The 19,190-nt window shown below is 37.7% G+C and overlaps 1 protein-coding gene across 3 annotated transcripts in view; it reads left to right on the top strand.

Annotated features, from left to right (window-relative positions):
- The window catches only part of GRIA4 (glutamate ionotropic receptor AMPA type subunit 4), a 771,385-nt gene that overhangs the window by 440,085 nt on the left and 312,110 nt on the right, over positions 1-19,190 (top strand). For all 3 annotated transcript variants that reach the window (XM_053708572.1, XM_053708570.1, XM_053708573.1), the window contains exons 5-6: positions 4,164-4,217; positions 11,752-11,910. In XM_053708572.1, the coding sequence (XP_053564547.1) occupies positions 4,164-4,217; positions 11,752-11,910 (213 nt within the window). The remainder of the gene's footprint in view (positions 1-4,163; positions 4,218-11,751; positions 11,911-19,190) is intronic.

The raw sequence follows: 19,190 nt of genomic DNA, 5'->3' as shown, positions 1-19,190 counted from the left end.
TATAGAAGGCCAGAGTTAGTTACTCTGTTCTTTCTTTTCTATAGGTCACTGGTAGATATGGCTAAGCTGCCACACCTTAGAAAACAGCTCCTGTCTGACAGAGCAGGATCCACAGGTACGTGCTTTCCCTTCTAGGTTTGAAGGTACCTGCACTATAGGGGTTAAATCCTTGTGGAAAGTGTTTGAATCTGTTTTAGGGGCACTGCTTTTATGTGAAAAGAGGCATCATTTGCTGACTCTATTCGTGACTCATGGCGCGCGGTGCTCAAGGTAGAGGGAGCTATCTTTACTCTGGCTAAGAGAACTACTATTCCTATTGAAGATATTTGTTCTTTCAAGGATCTCATGGATAAGAAGCTTGAGGCTTTTTGAAGAAGATGTACATTCATTAGGGATTACAGTGGCAACCTGTTACTAGTATTGCTACAGTTACGGAGGCAGCATTTTATTGGTGCAATAATTTATCTAATCTTATCCTAGAAGAGACTGCTATAGAGGAGATCCAAGACAGGATCAAGGCTCTCAAGCTAGCCAATACCTTTATTTGTGATGCCAACATGCAAGTTCTTAGGTTGGGTGCTAAGATTTCTGGTTTTACTGTTTTAGCTCGAAGAGCTCTCTAGTTAAAATCTTGGTCTGCAGTTGTTACATCCAAGTCCAAGCTTTTATCTCTGCCTTATAAGGGTAAAACCTTGTTTGGAACAGGTCTGGCAGAAATTATTTCTGACATTACAGGTGGAAAGGGTTCTTTCCTACCTCAGGATAAAAAGAATTGACCTAAGGGTCACCAGAATTCTAATTTCTGTTCCTTTCGTAACTTTAAGGGACAGAAGTCTTCCTCTTCCAAGTCGAATCAATCCAAGTCTTCTTGGAGGTCCAGTCAGCCTTGGAATAGGGGGAAGCAAGCTAAGAAGCCTTCAGTTGATTCTAAATCAACATGAAGGGGCCACCCCCGTTCCTGTAGTGGTTCAAGTGGGGGCAGGCTTTCTTTTTTTCAGCAGGCTTGGATACGTGATGTTCCAGATCTTTGGGCCATAGATATAGTATCCCACGGTTACAGAATAGGATTCAAATCTTGTCCTCCCAGGGGCAGGTTCCACCTGTCAAGGTTGTCTGCGAATCAGATAAAGAGAGAGAGGCTTTCTTAAACTGCGTAAAGAACCTATCATCCCTGGGAGTGATTGTTCCAGTTCCTCTAGAAGAACAGGGTCTCGAATTCTATTCATATCTATTTGTAGTTAACAAGAAGGAGGGAACTTTTTGTCTCATTCTGGACTTAAAGTGTCTCAATCAATTCCTCAGGGTTCCATCCTTCAAGATGGTACCATCCGTTCTATTCTTCCTTTGGTCCAAAAGGGTCAGTTCATGACAACCATAGATCTGAAGGACGTGCATCTTCATGTTCCTATTCACAGGGATCATTACCAGTATCTAAGGTTTGCCTTCCTGGACAAACATTTCCAGTTTTTTGTCCTTACTTTTGGCCTTGCTACAGCTCCCAGAACTTTTACAAAGGTTCTGTGGTCTCTTCTGGCAGTGGTGAGGTCCCAGGGTATTGCTGTAGTGCTCTAGTTCAAGTGCCATCTTTTCATCTAGCAAGATCTCATACCGATGTTGTTGTCTATGCTACATTCCCACGGGTGGAAAGTGAATCTGGGAAAAAGTTCCCTTGTTCCAGATACAAGGGTTTGTTTCTTGGGTACAATCATAGATTCCCTGTCCATGAAGATATTTCTGACAGGCATCAGAAAATCCAAGCTTCATGTTTCTTGCCTGTCTCTCCAGTCTGCTTTTCGTCCATCTGTGGCTCAATATTTGGAGGTGATTGGACTGATAGTTGCCTCCATGAACATCATTCCTTTTGCTCGGTTCCATCTGAGAGCAATTTTCTATGCTTTAATAGCTTGGCCTCAACTAGCTTTGGTACGATTTATCAGATTTCAGTCGGACAACATCACCTTGGTGGCCTACATCAATCACCAGGGAGGAACTTAGAGTTCCTTGGCAATAAAGGAGGTGTCTTGGGCGGAGTCTCACATTTGCCATCTCTCTGCCATCCACATACCAGGGGTGGACAACTGGGAGGCGGATTTTCTAAGCAGGCAGACTTTTCATCCCGGAGAGTGGGCTCTCCACCTAGAGGTTTTCACAATGATAATGCTCAGGTGGGGGGTTTCGGAGTTGGATCTGATGGCATTTCATCAAAACGACAAGCTTCCAAAGTACGGTTCAAGGTCAAGAGATCCTCAAGCCATTCTGGTAGATGCTCTAGCAGTTCCTTGGAGCTTCAATCTAGCATATATGTTTCCTCCATTTGTGTTGCTTCCACGAATAATTGCTCGCATCAAACAGTAGAGAGCTTCTGTGATTCTAATAGCTCCTGCATGGCTTCAAAGGATCTGGCTCGCGGACCTGGTGACAATGTCATCTCTTCCTCCATGGAGGTTACCTTTCAGGAAGGACCTTCTACTTCAAGGTGTCTTTCTTCATCCAAATCTGGTTTCTCTGAAGCTGACTGCTTGGAGATTGAACATCTAAGTTTGAGTAGATGTGGCTTCTCTGAGAAAGTCATAGATACTATGCTTCAGGCTCGTAAACTGGTTACTCGCAGAATTTACCAGGTATGGTGTATATACCTTCATTGGTGTGATTCAAAAGGTTTTTCTTGGAACAAAGTAAGGGTTCCTCGAATTTTGACTTTTCTTCAGGAGGGCCTGGAGATGGGTTTGTCAGTCAGTACCTTAAAGGGTCAAATTTCTGCCCTGTCTATTCTTCTGCATAAACATCTGGCAGTTCTGCCAGATGTTCAGAATTTTGTTCAGGCCTTGGTTAGAGTCAGGCCTGTGTTTAAATCTGTTGCTCCTCCTTGGAGTCTTAACCTTGTTCTTGAGCCGATGCATTCTGTTAGTATTAAATTACTATCTTGGAAGGTTTTGTTTCTTCTTGCTATTTCTTCTGCTTGCAGAGTTTCCGAACTTTCAGCTTTGCAGTGTGATTCCCCTTACCTCATTTTTCATGCTGATAAGGCGGTCCTTCATACTAAGCTGGGGTTTCTCCCTAAGGTAGTGTCGGATCGCAATATTAATCAGGAAATTGTTGTTCCTTCTTTTTGTCCTAACCCTTCTTCCTAGAAGAAACGTCTTTTGCATAACTTGGATGTTGTGCGTGCTCTTAAATTTTACCTTCAAGCAACTAAAGATTTTCCCCAGACTTCTGCCCTGTTTATTGTTTTCTCTGGTAAGCGTAGTGGTCAAAAGGCCACTTCTACCACTCTTTCTCTCTGGTTGAGAAGTGTTATCCATTTAGCTTATGAGACAGCTGGACAGCAACCTTCTGAGAGAATTACGGCTCATTCCACTAGAGCTGTTTCATCTTCATGGGCTTTCAAAAATGAAGCTTCTGTTGAGCAAATCTGTAAGGCGGCCACTTGGTCCTCTGTTCATAATTTTTCCAAATTCTACAAATTTGATACTTTTGCCTCAGTTGATGCTTCTTTTGGGAGAAAGGTTCTTCAAGCGGTGGTGCCTTCAGTTTAGGTCTGCCTGTCTTGTTCTCCCTCCCTATTTATTCTGTGTCCTCTAGCTTGGATATTGGTTTCCACTAGTAATTAGAATGTTTTGTGGACTATCCATGTATAGGAAAGAAAACAAAATGTATGCGTACCTGATAAATTTCTTTCTTTTCGGGCATGGAGAGTCCATGACCCACCCTTATTCAAATTAAGACGCAGATTTTTTTGTCTAGTCCTCAGGCACTCCTATACTCTTGTGTTATCTTCTTTTTCTGTTCCCCTTGGGCCGAATGACTGGGGTGCTCTTTGCCTCCTCCTGCTGGCCAGGAGTGAATATCCCACTAGTAATTAGAAAGTTTCGTGGACTCTCCATGCCCAGAAAGAAAGAAATTGATCAGGTAAGCATAAATTTAGTTTTTATGAAAATATTTTACTTTTGCATATACTTGGCATGTGAAATATTTAGTTAATCTCCAAGCTTTTTTAAATCTATAACTCTGTCTATCAGTCTGTCCATCTGTCCGTCTTATATTTGTTCACTTTGCTGGATTTATTTATGTAGGTTTTAAGTCTTACATCTTATGATTACATTTAAAATACTGTTTGCATACTTCAATACAAATAACATTCTTTTTTTCCTCCCTTCTTCTAGATTGTGAGTGTCGGGAAACATGTCAAAGGTTATCATTACATCATTGCAAACCTGGTAAGCTCTTTTTTTATTTTGCATATTTATGAGAGTGCTAATATTCTTTCAAGCTGGTACAAAATCAAGAAGAACACTACAAATAATTCCATTTGTGATTAACCCCTTCACTGCTAGGGATTTCAGAGAAAACTTGCCCGAAGTACCCAAGAATTTTTTGCATTTTTGCTATGACTCTGTTTAAATAGAAATAGAGCTTTTGTTTTTTTTATTTCTCTCTGAAAGCTAACAAAAAGTAGACACCCCAATGTGATGATCTAGGCCAATTTTTCTTATATTTATTGCCACTATTTGGCTGCCAAATACGATTATATAAAAAAAATTACTTTTTTGCACACTTTGAGGTTATCACTGAATAGTTTTAAACACGACTACAGTCAAAAGAAAAATAAATATTTATAAAATCTTTTCTAGGATCCCCTTTGTTCAGAAACAGCAGAAATACATGGCTTTGACATTAGAAGGCCACTAATTGCAGCTGTACACTACACTTTCCATATCACAGGCAGTGGAGGAGTTAATCAGATAGCTTGCAAGGTTAATTTTTGCTTCAGTGTAGGGATTACTCTCCCAACTGACAACTCTCACCACCTGATCCCTCCCGAAAAGCACTCTTTCCTCATCCTCTCTGCCCCTTACTGGTTACCACCATCTTAAGTACTGACAGACTATCTTCTAGTATGCAGTTTAGGACTTTTTTAAAATATATTTGTTTGTTTATTAGTTTCTGTAGTCCAGGGGTCCCTTCTCACCCTCCCACCTCCCCGATCTCTCCCCAACAGCTCTCTTACCCTCCTTCTTCCACTGCCCTGAGCCATATTTGTTACTGGCTGCCAGTATCAAATGTATAATTGTCATGTTTTCATTAACATCTATGATGGAATTGCATATTTAAATAAAACTGAAGATTTATTTTTATCCCTGCCCGCTTCCTTTGGATGTTTGTCCCCTCCTTCCTTTTTTTCTGTATTGTAGGGTCCCCCTCCAACCCAGATTTTTCTGTAGCGTAGGGTTCTCCATCCCTCCCTCTCCCTTAAAAAGTTTTCTGTAGTGTAGGGATCTCTGCCCCTCCGCCCCCCCCCTCCTCCACTGGACCGATAAACAAGGCTCCCTCCCAGCCCTCCCACTCAGTACCAACAATGATCGTTACAGAGAGTGTCACTGTTGTAACGATTGCCGATCTGGCTTAATATGGAAAGCGAGCATGATCAATGCTTCCTTACCCTATGAAGGCAGATGCCTTCTGCTCCCTTTTTAATAAATATATATATATATAAATATGATCAATTTTAATGGGGCAAATAATTTAAAAGAAGATTTTAGAGTCTAAAATGACATTGTTAACTGCTTTCACCTCCATTGACTCATAAATAGTCAATTGTAATATTGTTTTTTTGTTCTAACAAAAATAAAATGTTTCAAAATGTTTTAAAAAGCTTGTGTTTTCTAAAAAGCTTGTGTTTTATTTCTTAAAAAAAAAACTATAAAAAAAATGTAATGGGTGTTCCTATGCTAAGTAAACCAACCTTAATCTGTGCAAGTGATTCAGCCAGTAAGCAATAGCTCCTCACGTACTTCCTCTGCTTGTTTCATTTTATATTTAAACAGCTTTTTTTCTTAAGAAAACGAATCATTTAACATGTTTAATTGCTGGTCTGTTATATACATAATAATACTTCCTTTAAAGGTCAGATTGCTCAAAGATGCAAGATATTGATTCATTTTGTTCATTTTTCTATTTATGTTATATAACAGGATTTATCTTTTTTATTATATTTAAGTCTCTACTAATTGTTTTTAGACACAGGATTTCTTTGTTATGAAACCAGCTATTTACTAACCTGACAATTGGACTGAAGTTATATTTTGTAACCTTTGTTTTTTTAGAGCAATTTTCTTGTTATTGATACATTCATTTCTTTTGAATATTTACCAGTTTATGGAATAAAACAACTGCGCTTATTTAGTGCCTGAATGAAATATGTTTAAAACTCTAATATTTCTACTGACCTTGAATCACAGAGTTACTTCTTTGAGCTGAGTTATGTTTTATTTTCGTATGGTTGGCAATCATTATCTGACAGCTTGTGTGACTGCGATACTTAACATTCTGAACATGCTCACTTTCTAAACAACTGAGAAGCATGATTTAAAATGCATTCAGCTAAAGCTAATCTATCTGCTTAATATGTCCAGTTATTTTTAGTGTAGTTATTTATTTATTTTTGCAGAGAACTTGACTGTTATTTTGCTGTTTGGGATTAATTTTATTTTAATGACTGTGATATATTATTGAATTGCAAATTTAAACTCAATATTTGATTTTGCCAGTTTCTTGTCCATGTAGAAGGCTACAATTTTATTTTTAATTTTTTTGTGTTTTTTTTTTGCCTTGCCAACCTTTTCTTCTTATATTTTGAAGATTAAATGGGCATGAATCATATTTTTCTTTTGTAATTTGAAAAAAGAATACAATTTTAACCCCTTAATGACCACAGCACTTTTCCATTTTCTGTCCGTTTGGGACCACGGCTATTTTTACATTTTTGCAGTGTTTGTGTTTAGCTGTAATTTTCCTCTTACTCATTTACTGTACCCACACATATTATATATCGTTTTTCTCGCCATTAAATGGACTTTCTAAAGATACCATTATTTTCATCATATCTTATCATTTACTATAAAAAAAATTATAAAATATGAGGAAAAAATCGAAAAAAACACACTTTTTCTAACTTTGACCCCCAAAATCTGTTATACATCTACAACCACCAAAAAACACCCATGCTAAATAGTTTCAAAATTTTATTCTGAGTTTAGAAATACCCAATGTTTACATGTTCTTTGCTTTTTTTGTAACTTATAGGGCCATAAATACAAGTAGCACTTTGCTATTTAAAAACCATTTTTTTTCAAAATTAGCGCTAGTTACATTAGAACACTAATATCTTTCAGGAATCTCTGAATATCCATTGACATGTATATATATTTTTTTAGTAGACAACCCAAAGTATTGATCTAGGCCCATTTTGGTATATTTCATGCCACCATTTTACCGCCAAATGCGATCAAATACAAAAAATCGTTCACTTTTTCACAAATTTTTTCACAAACTTTTGGTTTCTCACTGAAATTATTTACAAACCGCTTGTGCAATTATGGCATAAATGGTTGTAAATTCTTCTCTGGGATCCCCTTTGTTCAGAAATAGCAGACATATATGGCTTTGGCGTTGCTTTTTGGTAATTAGAAGGCCGCTAAATGCCACTGCGCACCACACGTGTATTATGCCCAGCAGTGAAGGGGTTAATTAGGGAGCATGTAGGGAGCATTTTGGGGTAATTTTAGCTTTAGTGTAGTGTAGTAGACAACCCCAACTATTGATCTAGGCCCATTTTGGTATATTTCATGCCACCATTTCACCGCCAAATGCAATCAAATTAAAAAAAACGTTAACTTTTTCACAATTTTAGGTTTCTCACTGAAATCATTTACAAACAGCTTATGCAATTATGGCACAAATGGTTGTAAATGCTTCTCTGGGATCCCCTTTGTTCAGAAATAGCAGACATATATGGCTTTGGCGATGCTTTTTGGTAATTAGAAGGCCGCTAAATGCTGCTGCGCATCAAGCGTGTATTATGGCTAGCAGTGAAGGGGTTAATTATGTAGCTTGTAGGGAACTTGCAGGGTTAATTTTAGCTTTAGTGTAGAGCTCAGCCTCCCACCTGAAACATCAGACCCCCTGATGCCTCCCAAATAGCTCTCTTCCCTCCCCCACCCCACAATTGTCCCCGCCATCTTAAGTACTGGCAGAAACTCTGCCAGTACTAAAATAAAAGGTATATTTGGGCTTTTTTGAGTTTTTTTTTAGCATATTTACATATGCTGCTGTGTAGGATCCCCCCTTAGCCCCCAACCTCACAGATCCCCCACCAAACAGCTCTCTAACCCTCCCCCTCTGCCTTAGTGGGCGCCATCTTGGGTACTGGCAGCTGTCTGCCAGTACCCAGTTTAGAAAAAAATGTGCTTTTTTTAAGAAAAAATCCCTTTTTCTGTAGTGTAGCTCCCCCCCCCCACCCAATACCAACCCCCCACCCCTCCAAGATCCCTTTGACTGCTGTTTATTTTTTTTTAATTTTGTCCTTTTCCCCCACATAGTTACATTCATTTTCTGTAGTATAGCGGTTCCCACCCGCTCCCGCCCCGTGCACACGCCCGCCCGCCGCCCTATGTGCACGCGCGCGCGCCCGTGCGCGCCCCCGTCAGCTACGCCCCCGATCCCGCCCCCCTCCACCTTACACGGCCCATCGATGGCCGCCCACCCGCCTCCCAAGTCAGCTCCCACCCACCAACGATACCGGCCATCGATGTCCGGTGCAGAGAGGGCCACAGAGTGGCTCTCTCTGCATCGGATGGCCATGCAGGGTTATTGCAGGATGCCTCCATATCGAGGCATCACTGCAATAACCGGAAAGCAGCTGGAAGCGAGCAGGATCGCTTCCAGCTGCTTTCCACACCGAGGACGTGCAGGGTACGTCCTCAGGCATTAACTGCCTTTTTTTTGAGGACGTACCCTGCACGTCCTTGGTCGTTAAGGGGTTAAACAATGCTCCAGTTTTTTTCTATATTCAAATTTTCTTCATTCTCTTGGTATCCTTTGTTGAAGAAACAGCAATGCACTACAGTGTGCTAGCTGGACTTATCAGGTAAGACATATATGTGCAGTCACAAGCAATAGATTGTGCCTAAACCTACCTAGGTATGCTTTTCAACAAAGGAGACCAAATGGCAGATTTATCAACCCTCTGTCGGACATGATTCGATCAGCGGATGTAGCACACATATTACAAGTTCAAAGTTAGTGCAATCACTGGAGTGCAATTGAATTTAATGCACATTGGTATATCGCAACCTCAGAGCTCTGGTTAACTGTTTTGTCAAACAAAAAAGTGTCACAAAACACATTTAGAAAGTACAATTACACTCATAATAAAACTAGCTAATTAAAAAAAAGGCTAAGTGTGTGTGTATATATATATATATATATATATATATATATATATAGATCTGTATATGTATATATATATATATATATATATATGTATGTATAGATATATATTGTACCAAAATACCATCATATATATATTTATATATATATAACATATTCTGCTATGTGAAGAACATTGGAATGTGAAATATTAAAGGACCAGTAAATACAGTATATTTTTAATCAACAGATGTATGATAAAAAGTAGTCTGAACTTTTTTTGACAAATTTCATATATACATATATTCTGTGAAATCTTGCACATGCTCAGTAGGAGCTGGTGACTCAAAAATTGTAAATATAAAAATAATGTGCACATTTTGTTAATGAAAGTAAATTGGAAAGTTGTTTAAACCTGCATGCTCAATCTAAATCATAACTATTTAATTTTGACTTGAGTGCCTTTAAATGGAAAGTCTACACAAAAAAAAGTTATTGTTTAAAAAGATAATCACTTTATATACCATTCCCGAGTTTCGCATAACCAACATTTCTGCAAACAGCCTCCTTATCTCAGATCTTTTGACAGACTTGCATTTCAGTCAATTAGTGCTGACTCTTAAATTAATGTATGGGAGTGAGCACAATGTTATCTAAATGACACACATGAGCAAACAGTACATGTTGTTAGCTATTCAACGCCAGACAGTGAGAAAAGAGGTGGACTGTAGAGTCTTAGAAATCAGACTTATGAGCCTACCTAGGTTTAGCATTTAACAAAAAATACCAAGAGAAAAAAGGAAATTTGATGATAAAAGTAAATTGAAAAGTTGTTTAGAATTACATGTCCTATCTGAATCATAAAAGTTTATTTGGACTTTACAGTCCCTTTAATATTTTCATGTCGTGTTAGTGCACTTGAGAATATGCGATTGGGTTTGCACACGAGTATCGTGTTTGGCTTCTTTACCACTTTTAGTGCTCCATTAACTTCTATGGGGGAATACTTAAATGAGATTGCGATATTCTAACTTTGGCTTTTTGAGCGCATCGGGTTAGCGCGCAAGTGAAATCTTTTTACTTTCAACTTGTAATACAATCAGTACCCTAAGCATACTAAAAGCTTACTCCTAGCAGTGTTAGAACGTGAGTGATAAAAAAACACCTCCACTCGAAATCTGGCCCAAAGGTGGTAGGTATTCCTTTAGGGCCACAAAACCTACCAGAACTTCAGGATCTTCCATCTTGAGCACAGGTCAGTCCGGGTCAGTCCATTAATCTGGAGTTGGAAAATACACTTCTCACATTGTTAGTGCCAAACTTAATTTTTTTATATGTTCATTCCTTTTAATTGGCACATTTCTACATTTATAAGAATGTGGCTGCCTCCCAAGCTCTCTCCATCTCATTCTTTGTTGTCTATTGTCCTGACTTATTATCAACTGTCCATCTCCTCCTTTGCACTTGATCTCTCTCAGTCTATAAAATTATATCTATTCAGTATGAAACAGATTTGTTTTCCTTTGTGGAGGATGTATGAAATAAAATATTGTCTAATAAAAATGACACTATTTTGGATTGCTGATAATGTTTCTCAGTTGCACGTCGAACCAATTAATAATAAGTGCAATTCTTACTGTGAGTGTCATTTTGGAAACTGATTTACAGCCCTGCAGGGATCTGACCTAGCAACACTCTTCTAGAAAAAAAACAGGATTAGAGTGCCTGAATCTTTACACGGTATCACCTCTAAATATTGCAGGGGTATTATTTAAATCAGATAACTAATCATAGAATTGTTTAATTTTTACTATTTATTTCTATAAAATGTTTAACTCACATGATATGCTGTAAGTTCTAAGGTCAAGTTAATTATAGCTTTCTGCTGATCATGGTACCTCTAAGACTAAGTACGTAATTAACCATAACATGCAATTTGCTTTCCTTGCAGTAAATGTTTTGTAACAAGTTGGCTAATTATAGTTTTAATGATGTTTTTAAACAGAATACAAATAAACATAAATTTCAGTAAAGCTGTTCCTTCAAGAGTAAAGACTATAGGATTTCTGTGTTTATGTGCAGCACAAGCTGATAGGTAGATAGATAGATAGATAGATAGATAGATAGATAGATAGATAGATAGATAGATAGACAGACAGACAGATTCCTCTTAAACTGTTTTCCCATACCAGTGTTTTTGGTTTGAGTACTAATGTAGCTTAAAATCTGTTAAATATAGTAATTAAATATAATATAGCAATATAAATTAGAATTATATGAAATTAGATGGATAGATAGTGATACTATATGACTTTTTATAGTGAATGAGACTCAACATTTATATGGGAAACAAAACAACATTGGAAAATGCAATTTATTTTCTTTCTAATATCAGAAGGTATAAACTATGAAGATAGTCGAACAGATTAAAAAAAATACTTGGTAATATTTTGCTCTTTTATTCATTAAATGGGTTCTTGCATTGTTCCATTATCTCACAGCCATTTGTCTCAATGTTGTTAATATTATTCATCTATCTTTTAGGGATTTAAGGACATTTCACTTGACAGATTCATGCATGGTGGAGCTAATGTTACTGGATTCCAACTGGTAGATTTTAATACTCCAATAGTGACTGAACTAATGCAACGATGGAAGACTCTTGACCAAAGGGAGTACCCAGGATCGGAAACACCGCCAAAGGTAACTATCTTCTTGTATTAAATCAGTCGATGTAGGATAATAAATGGTGAATCATATTCGTTGTATTCCTGATCAAGACTGCAACTAAGGCACATCAAGATGTTATGCTTAATCTGAAACTTTTTAGTTTTTTTAATTACAAATATCACACCCAATACAGCTATGTTGTGCCTTTCTTATGGATGACATTCCAAATCATTAGAAACATCTGTGTGAATAAGTATTTCCAATTTACATATAAAATAAATATCAGGTTGTTAATGAGATATTATATCTTTAAATATATAAGTATTTTTAAAGCAGTTCACAACTTCTTTCTATAGTCAATATCTGTAATTCCCCAGTTTAAGATAAGTATAAAATCTCAGGTTATTTATACTGCTTACCTGAGCACTGATATATATATATATAAATGCATCTATCAATATTACTTAGAATAGATTTCTTCAGTGGTGGGGAAATTAACTTCTTTAGTTTGAAACGAGAATAGTGTGAAATTATATATATATATATATATATATATATATATAAATACTGTATGTATGTATAAAAAGAAGTGAGAAGTGGGCTGCCACAGAATTAAACTTGTAATAAAACTTGATGAAGGGGTGAATACCCTGAAACGTAACATAAAATAAATAAGAATTGTCTTCACATTTAAACCCAGTGAGTGCAGATTTTGTTTGTGATAAGTATATATATATATATATATATATATATATATATATATATATGTATGTATATATATATATATATATATATATATATATATATATATATAGTAAAGAAAAAGATCAGCACTCACCAACGTTGTAACCACTCAGTGTATGGCCAGTAAACATATACAAGAATATACACTGCAAAAGGACAAGCCCTGGTGTAGATCCGTGGAGTCCCACAGCAAAGAAAGCCAGCACACGAGATATGGAAAATCACCCTCTTTTAATGCCAAAGTAGCATAACGTTTCAGCTCCCACTAGAGACTTGGTCACATGCAGCAATTCACAAAGGAAAATCATATATATATATATATATATATATATATATATATATATATATATATATATATATAACATAATTTATGTAAGAACTTACCTGATAAATTCATTTCTTTCATATTAGCAAGAGTCCATGAGCTAGTGACGTATGGGATATACATTCCTACCAGGAGGGGCAAAGTTTCCCAAACCTCAAAATGCCTATAAATACACCCCTCACCACACCCACAATTCAGTTTAACGAATAGCCAAGAAGTGGGGTGATAAAAAAAGTGCGAAAGCATATAAAATAAGGAATTGGAATAATTGTGCTTTATACAAAATCATAACCACCACAAAAAAAGGGCGGGCCTCATGGACTCTTGCTAATATGAAAGAAATGAATTTATCAGGTAAGTTCTTACATAAATTATGTTTTCTTTCATGTAATTAGCAAGAGTCCATGAGCTAGTGACGTATGGGATAATGACTACCCAAGATGTGGATCTTTCCACACAAGAGTCACTAGAGAGGGAGGGATAAAATAAAGACAGCCAATTCCTGCTGAAAATAATCCACACCCAAAATAAAGTTTAACGAAAAACATAAGCAGAAGATTCAAACTGAAACCGCTGCCTGAAGTACTTTTCTACCAAAAACTGCTTCAGAAGAAGAAAATACATCAAAATGGTAGAATTTAGTAAAAGTATGCAAAGAGGACCAAGTTGCTGCTTTGCAGATCTGGTCAACCGAAGCTTCATTCCTAAACGCCCAGGAAGTAGAAACTGACCTAGTAGAATGAGCTGTAATCCTATGAGGCGGAGTTTTACCCGACTCAACATAGGCAAGATGAATTAAAGATTTCAACCAAGATGCCAAAGAAATGGCAGAAGCTTTCTGACCTTTTCTAGAACCGGAAAAGATAACAAATAGACTAGAAGTCTTACGGAAAGATTTCGTAGCTTCAACATAATATTTCAAAGCTCTAACAACATCCAAAGAATGCAACGATTTCTCCTTAGAATTCTTAGGATTAGGACATAATGAAGGAACCACAATTTCCCTACTAATGTTGTTGGAATTCACAACTTTAGGTAAAAATTCAAAAGAAGTTCGCAACACCGCCTTATCCTGATGAAAAATCAGAAAAGGAGACTCACAAGAAAGAGCAGATAATTCAGAAACTCTTCTGGCAGAAGAGATGGCCAAAAGGAACAAAACTTTCCAAGAAAGTAATTTAATGTCCAATGAATGCATAGGTTCAAACGGAGAAGCTTGAAGAGCTCCCAGAACCAAATTCAAACTCCAAGGAGGAGAAATTGACTTAATGACAGGTTTTATACGTACCAAAGCTTGTACAAAACAATGAATATCAGGAAGAATAGCAATCTTTCTATGAAAAAGAACTGAAAGAGCAGAGATTTGTCCTTTCAAAGAACTAGCGGACAAACCCTTATCTAAACCATCCTGAAGAAACTGTAAAATTCTCGGTATTCTAAAAGAATGCCAAGAAAAATGATGAGAAAGACACCAAGAAATATAAGTCTTCCAGACTCTATAATATATCTCTCGAGATACAGATTTACGAGCCTGTAACATAGTATTAATGACAGAGTCAGAGAAACCTCTTTGACCAAGAATCAAGCGTTCAATCTCCATACCTTTAAATTTAAGGATTTCAGATCCTGATGGAAAAAGGGACCTTGTGACAGAAGGTCTGGTCTTAACGGAAGAGTCCACGGTTGGCAAGAGGCCATCCGGACAAGATCCGCATACCAAAACCTGTGAGGCCATGCCGGAGCTACCAGCAGAACAAACGAGCATTCCTTCAGAATCTTGGAGATTACTCTTGGAAGAAGAACTAGAGGCGGAAAGATATAGGCAGGATGATACTTCCAAGGAAGTGATAATGCATCCACTGCCTCCGCCTGAGGATCCCGGGATCTGGACAGATACCTGGGAAGTTTCTTGTTTAGATGGGACGCCATCAGATCTTTTTCTGGAAGTTCCCACATTTGAACAATCTGAAGAAATACCTCTGGGTGAAGAGACCATTCGCCCGGATGCAACGTTTGGCGACTGAGATAATCCGCTTCCCAATTGTCTATACCTGGGATATGAACCGCAGAGATTAGACAGGAGCTGGATTCCGCCCAAACCAAAATTCGAGATACTTCTTTCATAGCCAGAGGACTGTGAGTCCCTCCTTGATGATTGATGTATGCCACAGTTGTGACATTGTCTGTCTGAAAACAAATGAACGATTCTCTCTTCAGAAGAGGCCAAAACTGAAGAGCTCTGAAAATTGCACGGAGTTCCAAAATATTGATCGGAAATCTCACCTCCTGAGATTCCCAAACTCCTTGTGCTGTCAGAGATCCCCACACAGCTCCCCAACCCGAGAGACTTGCATCTGTTGAAATTACAGTCCAGGTCGGAAGCACAAAAGAAGCCCCCTGAATTAAACGATGGTGATCTGTCCACCATGTTAGAGAGTGTCGAACAATCGGTTTTAAAGATATTGTTTGAGATATCTTTGTGTAATCCTTGCACCGTTGCTTCAGCATACAGAGCTGAAGAGGTCGCATGTGAAAACGAGCAAAGGGGATCGCGTCCGATGCAGCAGTCATAAGACCTAGAATTTCCATGCATAAGGCTACCGAAGGGAATGATTGTGACTGAAGGTTTCGACAAGCTGCAATCAATTTTAGACGTCTCTTGTCTGTTAAAGACAGAGTCATGGACACAGAATCCATCTGGAAACCCAGAAAGGTTACCCTTGTCTGAGGAATCAAAGAATTTTTTGGTAAATTGATCCTCCAACCATGATCTTGAAGAAACAACACAAGTCGATTCGTATGAGATTCTGCTAAATGTAAAGACTGAGCAAGTACCAAGATATCGTCCAAATAAGGAAATACCACAATACCCTGTTCTCTGATTACAGACAGAAGGGCACCGAGAACCTTTGTAAAAATTCTTGGAGCTGTAGCTAGGCCAAACGGCAGAGCCACAAACTGGTAATGCTTGTCCAGAAAAGAGAATCTCAGGAACTGATAATGATCTGGATGAATCGGAATATGCAGATATGCATCCTGCAAATCTATTGTGGACATATAATTCCCTTGCTGAACAAAAGGCAAGATAGTCCTTACAGTTACCATTTTGAACGTTGGTATTCGTACATAACGATTCAATATTTTTAGATCCAGAACTGGTCTGAAGGAGTTCTCCTTCTTTGGTACAATGAAGAGATTTGAATAAAACCCCATCCCCTGTTCCAGAACTGGAACTGGCATAATTACTCCAGTCAACTCTAGATCTGAAACACATTTCAGAAATGCTTGAGCTTTTACTGGATCTACTGGGACACGGGAAAGAAAAAATCTCTTTGCAGGAGGTCTCATTTTGAAACCAATCCTGTACCCTTCCGAAACAATGTTCTGAATCCAAAGATTGTGAACAGAATTGATCCAAATTTCTTTGAAAAAACGTAACCTGCCCCCTACCAGCTGAGCTGGAATGAGGGCCGCACCTTCATGTGGACTTAGAAGCAGGCTTTGCCTTTCTAGCTGGCTTGGATTTATTCCAGACTGGAGATGGTTTCCAAACTGAAACTGCTCCTGAGGATGAAGGATCAGGCTTTTGTTCTTTGTTGAAACGAAAGGAACGAAAACGATTATTAGCCCTACTTTTACCTTTAGATTTTTTATCCTGTGGTAAAAAAGTTCCTTTCCCACCAGTAACAGTTGAAATGATGGAATCCAACTGAGAACCAAATAATTTGTTACCCTGGAAAGAAATAGAAAGTAAAGTTGATTTAGAAGCCATATCAGCATTCCAAGTTTTAAGCCATAAAGCTCTTCTAGCTAAAATAGCTAGAGACATAAACCTGACATCAACTCTGATAATATCAAAAATGGCATCACAGATAAAATTATTAGCATGCTGTAGAAGAATAATAATATCATGAGAATCACGATGTGTTACTTGTTGCGCTAAAGTTTCCAACCAAAAAGTTGAAGCTGCAGCAACATCAGCCAAAGATATAGCAGGTCTAAGAAGATTACCTGAACACAGATAAGCTTTTCTTAGAAAGGACTCAATTTTCCTATCTAGAGGATCCTTAAACGAAGTACCATCTGACGTAGGAATAGTAGTACGTTTAGCAAGGGTAGAAATAGCCCCATCAACTTTAGGGATTTTGTCCCAAAATTCCAATCTGTCAGACGGCACAGGATATAAATGCTTAAAACGTTTAGAAGGAGTAAATGAATTACCTAATTTATCCCATTCTTTGGAAATTACTGCAGAAATAGCATTAGGAACAGGAAAAACTTCTGGAATAACCACAGGAGCTTTAAATACCTTATCCAAACGTTTAGAATTAGTATCAAGAGGACCAGAATCCTCTATTTCTAAAGCAATTAGTACTTCTTTAAGTAAAGAACGAATAAATTCCATTTTAAATAAATATGAAGATTTATCAGCATCAACCTCAGAGACAGAATCCTCTGAACCAGAGGAGTCATCAGAATCAGAATGATGATGTTCATTTAAAAATTCATCTGTAGGGAGAGAAGTTTTAAAAGATTTTTTACGTTTACTAGAAGGAGAAATAACAGACATAGCCTTCTTTATGGATTCAGAAACAAAATCTCTTATATTATCAGGAACATTCTGCACCTTAGATGTTGAAGGAACTGCAACAGGCAATGGTACTTTACTAAAGGAAATATTATCTGCTTTAACAAGTTTGTCATGACAATCAATACAAACAACAGCTGGAGAAATGGCTACCAAAAGTTTACAGCATATGCACTTAGCTTTGGTAGATTCAGCACTTGACAGCGATTTTCCTGTAGTATCTTCTGACTCAGATGCAACGTGAGACATCTTGCAATATGTAAGAGAAAAAACAACATATATATAAAGCAAAATTGATCAAATTCCTTAAATGACAGTTTCAGGAATGGGAAAAAATGCCAAGAACAAGCCTCTAGCAACCAGAAGCAATAAAAAATGAGACTTAAATAATTGAGGAGACTAAAGCGACGCCCATATTATTTGGCGCCTAAATGCTTTTGGCGCCAAAATGACGCCATATCCGGAACGCCGACATTTTTGGCGCGAAATAACGTCAAAAAATGACGTAACTTCCGGCGACACGTATGACGCCGGAAACGGAAATAGAATTTTGCGCCAAAAAAGTCCGCGCCAAAAATGACGTAATAAAATGAGGCATTTTCAGCCCCCGCGAGCCTAATAGCCCACCGGGAAGAGTCAAAAATTTTTGAAGGTAAGAAAAAATGAATAAATCAAAAAATGCATTATCCCAAATATGAAACTGACTGTCTGAAAATAAGGAAAGTTGAACATTCTGAGTCAAGGCAAATAAATGTTTGAATACATATATTTAGAACTTTATAAACAAAGTGCCCAACCATAGCTTGGAGTGTCACAGAAAATAAGACTTACTTACCCCAGGACACTCATCTACATATAGCAGATAGCCAAACCAGTACTGAAACGAGAATCAGCAGAGGTAATGGTATATAAGAGTATATCGTCGATCTGAAAAGGGAGGTAAGAGATGAATCTCTACGACCGATAACAGAGAACCTATGAAATAGACCCCGTAGAAGGAGATCACTGCATTCAAATAGGCAATACTCTTCTCACATCCCTCTGACATTCACTGCACGCTGAGAGGAAAACCGGGCTCCAACCTGCTGCGGAGCGCATATCAACGTAGAATCTAGCACAAACTTACTTCACCACCTCCATGGGAGGCAAAGTTTGTAAAAACTGAATTGTGGGTGTGGTGAGGGGTGTATTTATAGGCATTTTGAGGTTTGGGAAACTTTGCCCCTCCTGGTAGGAATGTATATCCCATACGTCACTAGCTCATGGACTCTTGCTAATTACATGAAAGAAATATATATATATATATATATACAGTATATTATTACAAATGCAGCAAGTGAAAGTGCATATTTAATTATTTTTATTTTATCTCGGTTGCACAGTTTTTGCAAGAAGTCACCATAGTGCAAGTTATCTGGCATATGCCCCTTATTATACTCAATGAGCAGCCTCAGATTAAAACTATGCTTTTTAATCAAATGAAGTGATGTATATGAATGCCTGTAAATACCTATTATTTTCCACTACTTTAGTTAGTAGTTTGTTAACCTGTATCCTCATTACAAAATGTTGACCCCTTTTCATGGAAATTATCACTTAAAATTGTGGTTTTCCCACTGTTCAAGGGAAGCGGAAATACAATGATTGCTTGATCAG

The sequence above is a fragment of the Bombina bombina genome, chromosome 3 (assembly GCF_027579735.1).
Source record: "Bombina bombina isolate aBomBom1 chromosome 3, aBomBom1.pri, whole genome shotgun sequence".
Taxonomy (NCBI): domain Eukaryota; kingdom Metazoa; phylum Chordata; class Amphibia; order Anura; family Bombinatoridae; genus Bombina; species Bombina bombina.
Note: the sequence above shows the minus strand (reverse complement) of the source record. Positions and strands in the feature narration are given on the sequence as shown.